Consider the following 14,964-nt stretch of genomic DNA (forward strand, 5'->3'; position numbering starts at 1 on the left):
TGAACCGCCTGAAGTTCTGTGCCAGTTGAAAATCAACTTTCCTCATCTCACCAGTGTGCTCTCCCCATCTCTTCGCATGATCACTGCTTAGATATTAAAGGATATACAGACATATGTGCAAAATCTGTTTGTTTTGAGGCCTTATTAGGGGTTATGAGGAAGGTAATGCAGTCTTTTTAGTTGTGAAATCTCAAATGTGTCCCTAAAGAAGTTATTTCCAATTCCAAACACACAAAAGACTAAGAAATGAAAGTTTTTGCTGACAGAACCTCACATTTTCGTTAGATTCATAAAAATGGGCAAGGCAACCCTTGTAATCTGCACAGGTATTAGCTGGGAAGAATTAACCCTACAAAAATTGAACAAATACTTCTTTCTGAAGACGTATTTACCTTCCCACTTTTGCTCTCTGTAGATTCCAAAGAAGGTGCAATTAAAAAGTCAGGTTTTCAGAAGCATGTAATACAAAATTGGATTTGGTACAAAAGCAGCTGTAACAAACAGCTTCCACTGAAAGCCATCCTCTATCACACAGAATAAGCAATCAGCCCAGCATTTAGATGTCCCAAAGCATATTAAGAGCAGCTTAAAACCAATTAGTTGTTTTTAAAGCACGTGCATAGGAGCTGAATGACAACTTTAAAACTTTTATTCTCTAGAAAAATTGAAATTGTGAGGCAGCAGCATGCTGTTAATCCATATTACCTAGTTAGAGCTATAAAACTGTCCACATTCCTTACCAGTACAGCTTGGTCATCTTCCATTTCCCATATTCACCACATGTCGCTTGGAAAGCAGGTCATCTCTGCACAGGATCAACCATTTTTCGGAGTAAGAATTAAAACCCAGTCTGAAAATGAGCCCTGGATGCTGCTCTGCTGACTGCAGGGGCCCTCTAGCGGCTTATGCACAATAGCAATTAAACCTCCCGCACCCCCACTTGTCTGCATTTCACTGAGGAAGACTCGGATTAATGAGTATTTGGGAGAAAATGTTTCCAAAAATTACATAAAACGCCAAGGCAAGGTAGCATGCTACTCTTTTTGCTCATTTTAAAAAAATAGAAAAAGGTTAAAATGAAAACCACTGAAATCACACACAAGACCTGGAAGAGGGTTCAATTTAACCTAGGATCTTAAATCTCTGCAGTTCAAACCGTGCTTGCAGGATCCTTTTATCCATACATTCTTCTACATTCATTACTGCAAGGCATCTTCCCTTAAACTACCCCTCCTCAGAAGAAAGCTCAAAGGCTTCAGGTCGTACAAAAGAGCCTCCCTGGAGTGAATTGCTTTAAGTGCACAACACTTGTGTCTGACTACCTGACTGCACCCAGATAAAATTCAAGGTATTTGTTGAAACCCAGGTGTTAAAACCATTTATACAAGGTCTACCTCCTCCTCAAGTCATACAGCTTAAAAAAAATGTGGCTGAGTAGATGCCAATAAGAATTTGCAGTTTGTTTTTTAAAAGATAACCAGCACCACACTCTCTTTATTCTGGTGAGGGACCGTTAGGGATGAAGAAGGCTAATTTAACATAAAAAATACCACAAAAAGTTAGATGCATTAACAAGACTAGTTAAAATTTCTCAAAAACAACAACAAAAAAAAAACACCAATAGCGAATTAATTTTTCCTGTACCAGAATGAACACAACATCAAATTTATTTTTACTCTTAAATAGAACATCTTTATTCAACCAAATCCAAACTGATTCCAAAACTGTAGGATTGGTTATAGAATTAGTTTTGCTATTTATCTATTCAAAATCCCTTCCATATTGCTTAGGAAAAAAAAAAATCTTTGAAATTTTAATTTGAAAAGCGTTTTGTTAGGAAAAATGTGAGAAAGTGAGAATCCTTTTTTTTTTTTTTTAAATAATCCTTTTCTGTTTCTCCAAAGAAAAATGGAATACTGAGGAAAAAAATGAAAAGTTTTTTCAAAGTTACAGGAATACTTCCCTCTACTTTACAAAAACGACAATCAAGAAGTGTGACTTCCAAGTGACCTAGACAATGGTGACATTAGCAGACACATCAAGAGCTGGGAGTGACCAACAATGCAGAGTTTTACGGTTGTGGTCTTCAGTTGTGCCGCAATTCTACCCTGCATACTAGGCGCCGCACTCTAAGCCTAGCTAACCACTTTAAAGTTCTCTTTATTTCAATGAGGTTGAAATACTTTGAAGATTTTGGTTCAGGGGCCTAAAGGCTCACTCCCCGGAGCAAGCGAACCAGCATACGCCACATTATTACATGACTGGCTGAGGAGGATGAACGTGTCCTGTCCCTTGAATGTGTTAGGAGCTTGTACCGAAGAGCAGGCCACAGTCCCAGGGCTGCATTTTGAAAGCGTTATCATCTTTTACTTTATAGAAAAATTACGTTTCCAGCCAAAAGTCTCTTCCAAGTTAACAGCCATATTTGTGGATGACTTTCAAGATCCAAATAACCTAGTGGATGCAACAGAAAAAGAAGTAGATGAGAACCAGGTACAGCCTAACAGTCATGCCAATGCCATTCCAGCTTGAAACACCAGCGCTCGTCTGGTGATCAGTATCGCTCTACATCAGAGCGTACAGCTTTGCAAATGAAAAGCAAGCAGGTATTCTGCTAGCCTTTCTATCACAACTAAAACCTGAAGTTTCCAGAGACTACTCTCAAGGCTGATTCCATTCTATTATGTGGTAGTTTCACCTCACCCCCAAATGAACATCATCACTACAATAACACTGAAATGCTGAATCAAATGATGTCATATCTAAGGCTGAAGGACTTGCACACTGCAGAGAGAAGGTTTTCATGCACTAACAGTGTCTATATAAGCAAAAAACATATGAGATCAGCCAACACCTTTTTGAAGATCAAAGGAGATGAGGGAAATGAGATGTAATTATGGAACAAGAGAGTGGGAGAGAGCTGGAGACAGATCATAAAAAAAAAACACAAGAAAAAAACAGAAGTATCTGACTTCCAATAAACAAGTGGCAAGATGCTGCACATATCTACTTACACAATCATACAGAACATCATGAAGACATTCCACAAGGCAATGAAGATTCGAAAATACCTAAGACTCAGCAAGAACTCTCTGATATTATCACCTAAAAATCAAGAGGAAAACAAACTTCGATGTGAAAAATACCTCATACATTGGCAAGTCACATTTTCAACACTACTTGAAAAACAGAAGAAACATAAAAATACAAAAAGGTGAAAATAACCAAAATTAAAATTTTAGGTATGTTCCATGCTACGTTTGGTACATCCCTACTGTGAGTGGCTAGTAAAATAAACAATACGTGATAAAAAGGGGTCACTTTTAAAACGGGAAGGACAGCCTGCTGTCACAGTTTGCAGCCTTCTGTCTCCTTCAGCAGAGCTACAAAGGAGCAAGGTGTGTGCGTGTCATGCAGATGGAAATCAGGTTGCAGGCAGTGTTATCTCTGCACCACAGGCACCTACACTTCAAAAGGAAAATAAGAAGAAAAGAAAACAGAAAAAAGGAGAAGTATGTTTTTATATTTCTTCTCAAGTCACCAGTTTGAGGTCAAAATCGACAATTGTCACTCCTTCACGTAGGTGTCACGGAGCCAAATTTTCAGTTGCAAATTTTAGCTAGCTGTAAATCACTTATTCCAGCCAGAAAAGAACTGACACTCAAAAGTATGGGTGTGGGGGCTAAACTTGTACTTCTGGTGCCTCAAAACGTTCTTTGATCGAGAAATTGCTACAGAAAGCGCCCGTTCCGGCCCCGTGCCCGCGGCTCTGAGCAGAGGCGACCCGCGGGTGCCGGCGCAGCACCGGCAGCGGGTCCCGTCCGTTACCGGTTGTCGGCTCCCGGGACTCCTCGCCGAAGCCCTCCGTGTCTCTCTTCCTCCTGCGGGACAAGCGAGGCGGCCGTTACCGAGCGCTCATCGCACCCGGGGAAGGCCCGGAGCCGGGCCGGCAGAGCCACGACAGCCCCCAAAACGACAAAAAAATGGGGAACGACGCCTCCCCCCCCCACCACCACGACCCCTCTACTCACAGCCTGAAGTTGAGCACGGCGCCGGCGTTCACCAGCAGCGTCCTGAGGAGAGACGGACAGAGCGCGTCAGGCGCGGCCGGACCCCCCCTCACACCTCCCGTTACCCCGGCGCCACCCCGGGCCCGGCCCCCCGTTACCCGCAGAGCAGCAGATCCCCGATCATGGCGGCGGAAACGGTGGCGGAAACGGAAAGGGCAGGGGCACGGAGAGGGAGAGGCAGCGCCTGCGCCTTCCCCGTTCCCTCCCCGCTGTCCCCGTTCCCTCCCCGCCGCCCCTGAGGCACCGGGAGCGGAGGCTCCGCGCGCGCGCCCCCGCCGCCCGCTGAGGAGCGGGGTCCGCGCTGAGGACCCGGGTTCGAGACCGGCCTCCGCCGCCGCCTCCTCCTCTCGCCGCCGAGCTCCGTTAGAGGCGAAGCCGCGCCCCGGACCCGGCCCTCGAGGCGGGGCGGCCGGGAGGAGGTGGAGAACGGGCCCGGCGGTGGCGGTGGAGGTGGCGGAGAGCGGTGGTTGCTGCTATGGATCTAGCGGGAGCTCTGCAGCTCGGGGAGCTGGCGGCCGCCTTCGCCGCCCTGCCCGTTTTTCCGCTCTTCGATGCGGCTTACTTCATCGTCTCCGTGCTCTACCTCAAGTACGAGCCAGGTCGGTGCGGGCGGGGAAAGCGGGGGGGAGCCGGGGGCTGCCCGGTCACGGCCCCTCTGTCAGCGGTGGGGGGGGGGTGAGCGGCGGCCCCCGGCTGCGGGCTGAGGCAGAGCCTCGGGTCCCGGCACCGCTGTGGGGGCAGAGGGAAGGGGCTCCCTCAAAGCCATCTCGTGGTGTAGTTAAGGTGGGGACCGACCACGTTAAGGGTCTAAACCCAGTCAGTGTTGGGTTCTGACCACGTTAATTAAGGATCTAAACCCAGTCCCTGTTGGGTTCCGACCACATTAAGGGTCTAATCCCGGTCCCTGTTGGGTTCCGACCACGTTAGGGGTCTAAACGCAGTCCCTGAGCTGCTGTCCCTGGACTTAGCATTGCATTTCTGTCCGGTTACTTCTCTATTTTTGCGTCTGTGCTCCCCTCCTGTTTATACGCAAAAAGGCTGTAAGTTAAAGCTTGTTTTTTTCCACCTTCTAGTCCAAGCCGTAAGCTGTTCTCAGCACCCTAGATGACCTTGCTGTGTTTGTTCCCTTGGGCCTATCTTGTAAAGATCGATAGATTTGCATCTCAGCTTTCGCTTTCTCCGCCGTTGCGGTCTGACTGCGCCTTGTTTTTTTCCAAATGCTGCCTTCTCTGCTGTGTTCTAGATACTGCATGCACCCCTCCTGCTCTGTTGTGAACAGTTTGAGTGTAATCACCCGATGACTGAGGAAAAAAAAGCTGCTTTGGTATAGTTTTTTAAGTCCTCCCGTTGTCGGATTTGCGCGCTGTACAAGCGACATGCTGTTCTATTTAAACTCCATGTAAACAGAAGTGCTGGCTTTTCGAGGCCTGATCACTTACAGCTGTCTTCCAGCATTAAGTCCTGAACGGGACAGTTAACAGGCAACTCTCATGAAAATACCTCTAAGAGCCTGGTAATCCACTTGGACTGCATATGGCTGGGGTGTATTTTTCACTAGATTCCTACACTGCCTCATCCCACACAGCTCCTGTACTGAAGAGCGGGTTTAGGACACTAATGTCCTGTTTCCTCCGTGGGAACAGCGTGGCTTAATGGAGCCAAAGAGAAATAAGTGTCATTAATTTGAAGCCTCAAGCTAAACTTTGGGTTCCTACAGAACCAGCTCCATATCGTGGCTGTTGCAGCTGTCTCGCTTCCACTGTCTCTCCAGCTGGTTCAGATGTCTTTGGGGATGGAAGAGTCTGAGTAGTCATAGTTCTAGCATATGCTGATTCACTTACTGCTGTGTAAGGTGGGCCACTGTTAGTTAGGTATCTGAAACACTACATAAAAGACTCAGGAATCAGTTTAAGGCGATGAAAGAATCTTACAGAATTCATGTTCTTGAGAAACTTCCTTGAAGAATCACAGCAGTGGATGAAAATGGCTAGGGGAATCAAAAAAAAGGCAAACAAAAAAATTCCTACCCCACGACAGGAGGTTGTGGGAGGAGACCATAATGTATTACCAAAGAGTAACACTGTTTTAATATCTAGTTGTCTTTTCTGAACTTAGAGGGCATTTGCGAAGTAGCACAGGAGCCGTGAAGAATCCTCAAATCCCCTTCTTTCAAATAAAGATTAAGAATGACTGTTCTATTTTTACAGGTTATCTTATGAATGAAAGAGCTGAAACAGATTGTTCATGAATTCTAGAGGGCACCTAGGTTGAAGCAATGGAGAGAATGGTACTAGTATGCATTTTATTTTTAGACTGTAAAAATACATTGATTTCAAGGGGAAAAAATGTTCTTTCTGATTGCAGTAAGTAGGAGCAAATGTAGGAGATAAACTCTTAGCCAATTCATAAACTTCTAATGAGTCCGTTGATATGAAACCTTATGGGGGGCCTGCAAGCTGTGATCACGTGTATCATATCTTGACTCTATCCGGTACAGATCTGCTCAGGCTTCACAGAATACGCTTTTTTTTTTTTTTCATTTTGTTTTACAAGCACTTTTCTTTGACTTTTTGTTGTTGTTGGAGAACGTGCAAGGCAAGTGTCTTAGAAGGTCTTTAAGTTTCTGCCTGTTTGTTGAATTCATCTTCTCATTTAGAATTTGCTTCACAGGAGCCGTGGAGATGTCTCGTAAGAGCCCTTTTGCCTCCTGGCTTTGTGCTATGCTCCACTGCTTTGGAAGTTACATACTTGCTGATCTGTTACTTGGAGAAGCACCTATTCATTACTTCAGTAATAACTCCAGTGTCATCCTGGCCACAGCAATCTGGTGAGTCCACTGTGCTTCATCTCCCTTACCAAGCATAAGACACTGCTGGCTGTGCACAAAAACCTTGTATGAGAAGGGAGGTATTCTGTTTGTGTGACACATGTATTATTGTGTTTGGATGAACTAGGGAAAGTGGAGGTGGTATGAAGTAGTCTGTGAGTCTTTTGTATTTCTAGATCTAGTTTCCAGTTTCTCTGACCAGCTGTCTAATGATAATACGGGTGGGGGCCAATCACACTGCTGGACACTTCTATTCATAGCTGCCACAGCTGGACCGTGGCCAAACCACAAAAGCAGCAGGCACTGCTCTGATACCACATATAGCAGGAGAGCGGCACACAGTGAAGATTTGGGGGCGTCATCTTCTCTGTATTAGTGAAGTGTGCACAAATTAACCACAGTTATTCCAAGTTTAATTTCCTCAGTGTGTAGGGGTTGTGTGTGCTTTTGCATGACAGAACCAGTATTTCTTTCTTTCTGACATAATTCAGGCTAACGCCGCAGTATTCGTTATCCTCTCCATACATCGCAGGTCAAGATGAACAAATGGGTCCTTAAACTCCTTGCATTTTTGTTCCAGGTACTTGATATTCTTCTGTCCCATGAACCTCTTCTACAAGTGTGTTAGCTTTCTGCCTGTGAAGCTCATCTTTGTGGCGATGAAGGAAGTGGTCAGAGTTCGCAAAATTGCAGCCGGGGTCCACCATGCTCATCACCAATACCACCACGGGTGGTTCATTATGATGGCTACTGGATGGGTCAAAGGTGACGCCTGGGATACTCTAAAGCAGCAGGGGTGCTGCTTTAGCCTTGTGGGGAGGGATGGGGAGAGTCTGAGAGTGAAGCTTAAGGTCACCACATCACTCAGTGCTGACCAGCAGGCTGGTTAGTCAGCTGGCTCCAGTTAATCACATTCCATGGAACACACATTTATTCATACTTGCAGAATGGTTGTCAACTGAGTCATCATCTAACTTTAATGGAGGCATGAAGAATTAGGAGTCACTAATGGGTGCAGAGCTGAGGAATTCTTTATTCTCTCTCCTGTGTTCTACTGTCTCTGGCCTTGTCTGTATCTTTGCAGGGGGATTCTTTCAGTGTTGAAACGGTCTAGTCAGTTTTCCTTTAGTTTTGTATTTGTAGTAAGTGCTTGTGCATCAGTAAACAGAACAGAGGCAAATGCCCTTTTCCCATCAGGAAACAATTCATGGAATCCAGAAAGCATTTAATAGAATTGTGATTTTCAGGTTGGAAAGGATCTCTAAGATCATCTACTCCAACCTCTAAGCTAGTAACGCTTCTCCTGCTCCATTGTTTTAGGGTACCTTCTTTTAAGTTAGGGAAGAAAGTCGTGAAACTTTTGTTCCCCTGGGACATCTAGAGGAGTCAGCAGAGCTCTCTTCTGATGTGTGGAAGTTCTAGCTGTTTGCTTTTACTGTTTCACAGGTTCTGGTGTTGCCTTGATGTCTAACTTCGAGCAACTGCTGCGTGGGGTCTGGAAGCCAGAAACAAATGAAATTCTTCATATGTCCTTGTAAGTAGCTATCCTGTACGTTTTCTGTCAGACTGAAAATGGAATTTAAAGAGCCCTTCAGGACCAGATGCAAAGTACACAAACCTTCTAGACAAGTTCTTTATTTCTCTTCTAGCCCTACAAAAGCTAGTCTGTATGGCACAGTCCTTTTCACTCTGCAACAAACTCACTGGCTCCCTGTTTCTGAAGCTAACCTCATCTTCTTTTTCACCATGTTCATGATAGTTTGCAAGGTAAGTTGACAGTAGATTCGCTACTAACAATTCTACAGAACCAGAGAAAGGGTACAGAATTAAGCTGGGGGTGTTCACCAGTTTAAACTGAAACATTGACTTGGGAATGCTGCTTTATGTCTTATTTGGTGGGTTCTGCTCCTAACTTTCTAGAATTTCCTTGTAGGTGCCCATCTTTTGCTTGCCCATGCAGAATGTTTGCTTGATTAACTTCATAATGAAGTGAAGAACTGAAAGTTATTTTCAGGAAAGTTAGTGATGAAATGAAGTACTCCCCAGTGCAGTTAGAAAGCACTCACCAGTTTCTGTTAGTGAGATACTAGGACTAGTTCTTTGCATCTAGCTTTGGTAACCTTACTAAGCCAGTATTGAAGGCATTGGCTGTACGTACCAGGAAAGATCTGCTCAGGAAACTATAAGCTAAATTCTCCATCGTATAGGTAGTGTGCTATAAGATCCTTGTGATAAAGCCTCAAGTTATGTATCAATAGGGCCTCTTATAAGATCTGGGATAAGTTGATTGCTCCTTACTAGTTAGCCTTTTGTAGCTGCTGTATGAGATTTTTAACTCCAGGTATCCATTGTTGTGTGGCAGGTTTTCATGACGGCGACTCACTCTCATGCCTCACCTTTTGCTCCAGTGGAAGGCTTCATCTGCCCAGTTTTCTTTGGCTCAGTTTCTAGCGGACACACCAGTCATGATCAGCACGGGGCCTCCCATGAGGTTTCCCATCCACCGCCTCCTCCTGTGAAGTCAAAAGAGGAGCTAAATGAAGGCACAAGGAAACGGAAAGCAAAAAAAGCTGAATAAAAAAAACAACAACAACCAAACAGGAAATAGGCCAAGAAAATTCTTCCAGAGCTGTGTCTCAAAGCCACCTGTGGCCTCCTTTATCCTCCAGTTGTCTTAGACTTCAGAGGAGAGGTGGAAGCCAGGACACTGCCAGGCAGGTCCCTGAATTTCATTTGAGCTCTCTGTGTTGCTGCTTGCTTCTTTGTCTGTCTCTATTCTGATCATATTTTCAGGGATTTGTAGATTTGTGCCAGGATGATAAGTGGGTGTCAGTTCCTAAATTGTCATGCGATTGATGCAGCATTTTCAATTGATGTGAAATCTTTCACTGTGTGTATTTATGAATGGAGGTAATGGTTTGTGTTCCTGCAACTCTTCCGTTCCTGTGAGTTTTCATTGACCTCTTTGATGTCTACCAAAACAACAAACTGTTTAGACACAATCAATGTGGAAATTGGATTTCATGCTCAAGGAAATTAAATGGTCTCTCATGAGCCTGATCTAATTTTTCCTAGCTCCCACATCTGCCATATCTCCAATTAATGTGACATTTTATATGCAATAAGGGCATCAAGTCTGGTGTCCTGGCCAAATTCTATGCTGTGAAACTACATTTTTTTTCTCATCCAAGCTCTCTTCAATTCTCAATGGATGTAACATTTTCACTGTCTTAACTAAGTCTTTGCAAGACCTTTGAAGCTGTAAAATGCTCTTAAGTGCTATGTATTGGTACTGTTACTATCCTCAACTGTTGTGTAGTGCTGCACTGTTAATAATTGTGTGTCCCACCTCCAACCTGACTGTATTTACCTGGGGAAGAAGCATGGTTCTGGTTTGTTTTGTAATGCTGTGGGATATAAGAAGGGTGTGTGAGTGTAAATAGGTATTTATTACTATTTATTTATAATTGTCGGGGTACCTAATGAATGGACCTGAAATCGTCTTTTTTAAAGCTTTGCATCTTTATACAGGAGAATTGGATACTTCTAAGTATGGTCCTACGCTGTGCTTGAAGCGGTGATTTTGGTGTGCTAGGGGACAGCCTGAACACTTACTGTATGCAGGAAGGAGCACTTCTTATAGTCTTAAAGTAAGATATAAGGGCTGAAGAAGTGGATTTCACACCAGCTGATTAAAACTACACCAGCTGAAGAAATTGATTATTCTTTATAGGTCCCTTTTGGCCTGGTCGTCTGTGAAAGCAGCTCATGCCCAATGAGTGAGGAAGAATATGAAATGCCTTGCATGGCTCAGGGAGGAGTCTGTCAGTTTGTTCATGTTCTGCTTAGTGAATACTGGCTTTTAGGCTAGTTTTAAGCTGTTCTTGTAACTGATTTTGTTTTCAGAAGTGTCATCTTAAGCATTGTGCCCTAAAGACTGTAACTCATTCTGAGTTTTTTGTTTGTTTGTTTTGTTTTGTTTTGTTTTTTATCACCAATGGCTGGGATCACTGCAATGGAAAAGGCATGCTTGGGGGTTTAGAATTGGGCTTTTAGTTAAGCAGTGTGTCACCATGCCCAGCAGTAAGGATTGCTGCTGTCATTTTGCAACTGAGAATATAAATTGAAGGATTTAAGAAAAGTTTGTTTTTTTTTTTGTCCCTATTTCCCAAATTGAAACTGATGGTTAATTTAAAAAAAAAAAAAAAAAGAAAAGATAATTAACAAAAAAAGATTCTTGTATAAAACCAGATGAAAGCCAGTAAAAGAGGTCAAATTATTTGTGGGCTTGGGTTCAGAAAGTGCCTTAACTTGTGGGTTTCCCTCCAGTAGAAAACATCTTCTACCTGACAACCGTTCAATTTTGCAATTACTGATCTACTGAAACCTGATGTATCACTAGCATGCAAAAGACTATAAATAATGTTTTATGAGGTGTTTGAATCAAGGGGGATTTTGCTTTATAAAAGCCCTTAACAAAATAAAAATTATCAAGTGACTCTGTCCAATGGCACATGAGGAACTAATGTGTGTTTCTTTTACTGTCGCCAGTCTTGGAAGCCACACATTCCTTGATCGCGTTAAAGTCTCCTTGGCCCAATGACAGTGATTCTAACTTGACTCATGTATGTCCTACAAGTATGTCTGAGTATATTATAAAGGGAAGCAATATGGTGAAAGATCCACTGCCTTTGTTGTGTTTGTAGTGTTATGTCCAAGCAGATTTTCTGAGATTTCAGGCAGGGATATAAAGAAACTAACTTCCAACTTAGTCCCCCTGGTGCTTATACCAACTGATTCCATCTTTCCTTTTGTGACTAAAAGATGAAGGGGGACATTCACTTGGGACAGGTATGTATACACGTGTGCACAACCACACAAACACAATTCTAGTGTATCTATATGAGTTTCAGTATTTCTGTTTGAAACAAACGAAAAAATCAAAATGCTTTGAATGGATGTGTTCATTTAGCGTGGTACTGTTAACAGCTGCTGCTTTCTAAGAGCCAGAGCCCTTGCTCTTCGAAATATTTTGGATTGAGTGAAATCAGCTGCTAACCAAGAACAGGTAGGAGAAGTATTCTGAGATAGGTTAAAATTAAAGCTCTGTACACCTTTAAAATTCCTCATCTGGAATGTGATTATCAAGAAGACAACTTTGAGGTCACAACTTTCACTTAGGGAAGTCTTTCATAGCGAGATACGGAACCTTTCTTGAATTTCCATGGCTCAGCGCTGGTGACCTTTGGTACAATTCCAGACAAGCCTCCTTCATCCTAGCTAGCAAAGACATTTATTTCAAAAGTAGTGTATTTTAACCACTGCTGTAGGGGCACAGGGTTCTGTGGGGCTTCTACACTTCAGGGAATACACTTCTGAGCTAAATCTCTTATTTAGCTGTATATACACTTCTTCCATAAGGCTCTGGCATGTAGTTTGGAGGGAAGAGAACTCACTACTTGGCTGACTAAATGAGGACTTGCAAAAGGCTATTTATTTTTTGGATCAGTTCCACTTTTTTTTTTTATTTCTCCCCAGATCTAACTCTTTTAAAAGTTTATTAATACTTCTTATCAGAGCAGCTGAGAACTTAAGTTGCATTGGAATGTGGGATTTAAAGTCTCTGCCTGACCCAACCAATAGAAAAAAGGGTCAGTGCAAACCATATGCATATTTAAAACAAACAAAACCTCCAGGAAAAAAGCACTAAAAGTTTTCATGTGGTTTAACCATTCCTCTCTCCCATGACTTCCATTTCTCAGGAACAGATTTCGCTCAGGACCCACACAGAACAATAAACAAGAGCAGTGTATGTGCTGCAAGTGCTTTGAAAAATCCTGCCACGTCTAAGGGGTCCCATGCTGTGCCGGCTGTGCAGAATGTTCCCAGCTCCAAACTGCTGCAGCACAGGGTATGAGAGACGCATGCCAGGGCTTAGACTTCCACGGGACAGACGTCATTGCTTCCAAAGAAGTTCTGATCTGATAACTCCTGATGCTAACTCTATAGTGAGATGTAGCTAAATTTAGCAATAGGCTTAATCCTCAAAGAGGCCCTGGTTGCCTGATGGAAAAAGCAAAGTGTTTCAATTGCTGCTGTCAGCATTTCTTGTTGACTGACAGGTTTCCCTCTTACATAGAGAGCCAGAACCAGTGTCTACAGCGTTCATTGTTGCAGATTAGCGTTACGGATAGGGAAAGCTCTACCATTCCTCTATGCTTGTAGAAAAACAACAAAATATAGGATAAATTTGCAGAAAACATAAATTATTCCTCACAGTATGCGAACTGAAGTAAAAAGAATGGGAGACCAAAAGAAGAGAATTTCTATAATAACGAGCTTGCATGAGAAAGGGCAAAGCCAACAGAGCCTCAGGCTCGAGCAACCTGTGGTTTTGGTCTTCTCTTTTCCTTTTATTACTATCAACAGTATGTACACTCGTTCATAATTTGTTCAAAGAGTAACCAAATTATATAATACAGCTAGGAGAAGAGGCCCAGACAATAAAGGTGGATGTTACCTTGGCCATCTCCTGAGCCATAGACAAGCTGTGCCTTTTAACACTTTTAACACAGGGTTTTACTAACATGCAAGTGATGAGCTGCGAAGTGCCTGCTGCTTCTTCCTGCAGCCTAGTTCATGGCTGTATGGTGCTTTAAATTTGTAAAACGCTAGATCAGTGCTGTGAACATCAGACCAAATAACACACAGAAGCCTTAAAAAATACAGCGTTATGCACTTCACAGTAGCAAATCTTTATTTGGGCCCTTAGGTATAGCTGACTGCTTTAAAGGACCTAACTTTAGCTATCGTAAGACAAAAGAAAAAGGATTGTGTGGAAGGTCAGGCTGGTATAACACGGCATTTCCTATGACCTTAGATACGTAGCTTTTTGCTGCAGCAAAGATTTTTCTCTTATCAAGATACTTTAATTCTTTACCAAAATAACAAGAGATCAGAATATAAATATATAAAAGATTTTCTAGAAAGCTCGCAAAGATGGTTTGGATTTAGTATGACCTCCCATCTCTACTAGGAGGACAGGACACTGACAAGGCAAACTACTAGCAACGGGGGAACTATGCTGTGGATAGCAAAGCTGAGACCATTGCTCTGCACACAGAGGGTTGATATTGGCCTCTAGGATGCTCTTACTACTGGCTGCAAGGAGACCTGGTTCGTCGTATGTCCATCCACTGTAAGGAAAGGCCAATTAAAGGGGCTTGGGTTTCATCAGATACCAATAGCATGGTCCTCGCTGGATAAACACCCACAAAATTACCTCCCAGCTAAGAATTTAATCCTGTCCTCATGTGGTCTGTAAAGGCAGCAGTCTCTGAGCGAGCTGTGGGGGATGACGGCTCACAGAACAGACAGACGGTGAGAAAACAAGTTCCCTGCCATGGCAGAGCCCACGCTGCCACTGACTCACAGTTGCTCCTCACTTCACCTCTGTGATGACATTTGTGACAAAGAAGGGAAGTGTATCGCTGTGACAGTGCGAAGATCAACATTCATCAACATCTTTGAGTCTGGCCTCTCTTTTACACTTGCACTAGCATTTGCATTTTTCACACATTTTCCCTGAAAAAGTACCATTTATGCTATCTTCTATCCCAATGCTTATCTGTTTCCTTTATGCTCCAGAAGAGAATTTAGGGAAGAATTTCTTTAGAGAGCTTGCAAATGTAATCTTTTAGGAAGAATCAGTATGAGATAGTGATTTCATCTTACCTTTAGGGTACAAGTAAGCTGTAGATGTGGAATGCAGGAAAACAGGTCTGATATGTTTAGAGGCTTAAACATTTTTATAGCCTGAGGAAATCCAGAATGGCCCTGGAAAAGATTTGGTTGGTTGACTTTGTTTGGTTTTGATTTGCTAATTACAGAAACACCCTGCTCACCAGAAAGTAATGTGCTGCATTCCTGCAGAAAGCAAGCTGCTTCTTTTCCAATTATCTCAGTCCTCAACCCTTCTCCATAGTGCTGGCAGATCTTGACTTTGCAAAAAAAAAAGATCTGCTAGCTGGGGACTTTAGGTCCAACTGTAACCAACTGCTTGAATCA

At 43.2% G+C, this 14,964-nt stretch overlaps 2 protein-coding genes across 5 annotated transcripts; one reads left to right on the forward strand and one right to left on the reverse strand.

Moving 5' to 3' along the window:
- Nucleotides 1-1,649: 1,649 nt before the first annotated feature.
- SMIM7 (small integral membrane protein 7) lies at nt 1,650-4,429 on the reverse strand (the record flags this gene model as incomplete). 2 transcript variants are annotated; one of them, XM_084498814.1, is made up of 5 exons in its annotated part: nt 4,169-4,429; nt 4,032-4,073; nt 3,829-3,881; nt 3,015-3,105; nt 1,650-2,454 (listed from the first exon to the last, which is right to left on the reverse strand). In XM_084498814.1, exons 1-5 carry the CDS (start codon nt 4,192-4,194, stop codon nt 2,439-2,441), a joined length of 228 nt encoding a protein of 75 aa, XP_084354940.1. In that variant the 5' UTR covers nt 4,195-4,429. The 2 variants fall into 2 exon arrangements, with proteins under 2 accessions (XP_084354940.1, XP_084354941.1); XM_084498815.1 differs by lacking the exon at nt 1,650-2,454 and having other exon boundaries at nt 3,011-3,105; nt 4,169-4,321.
- Nucleotides 4,410-11,410, forward strand: TMEM38A (transmembrane protein 38A). 3 transcript variants are annotated; one of them, XM_084498813.1, is made up of 7 exons: nt 4,527-4,669; nt 6,278-6,357; nt 6,741-6,897; nt 7,478-7,662; nt 8,344-8,431; nt 8,547-8,664; nt 9,260-11,410. In XM_084498813.1, exons 3-7 carry the CDS (start codon nt 6,752-6,754, stop codon nt 9,473-9,475), a joined length of 753 nt encoding a protein of 250 aa, XP_084354939.1. In that variant the 5' UTR covers nt 4,527-4,669; nt 6,278-6,357; nt 6,741-6,751; the 3' UTR covers nt 9,476-11,410. The 3 variants fall into 3 exon arrangements, with proteins under 3 accessions (XP_084354937.1, XP_084354938.1, XP_084354939.1); XM_084498811.1 differs by lacking the exon at nt 6,278-6,357 and having other exon boundaries at nt 4,410-4,669; XM_084498812.1 differs by lacking the exon at nt 6,278-6,357 and having other exon boundaries at nt 4,483-4,658.
- The last annotated feature ends 3,554 nt before the right edge of the window (nt 11,411-14,964 follow it).

Source organism: Aythya ferina (genome assembly GCF_964211825.1).
Source record: "Aythya ferina genome assembly, chromosome: 26".
In the NCBI taxonomy this organism is placed as follows: domain Eukaryota; kingdom Metazoa; phylum Chordata; class Aves; order Anseriformes; family Anatidae; genus Aythya; species Aythya ferina.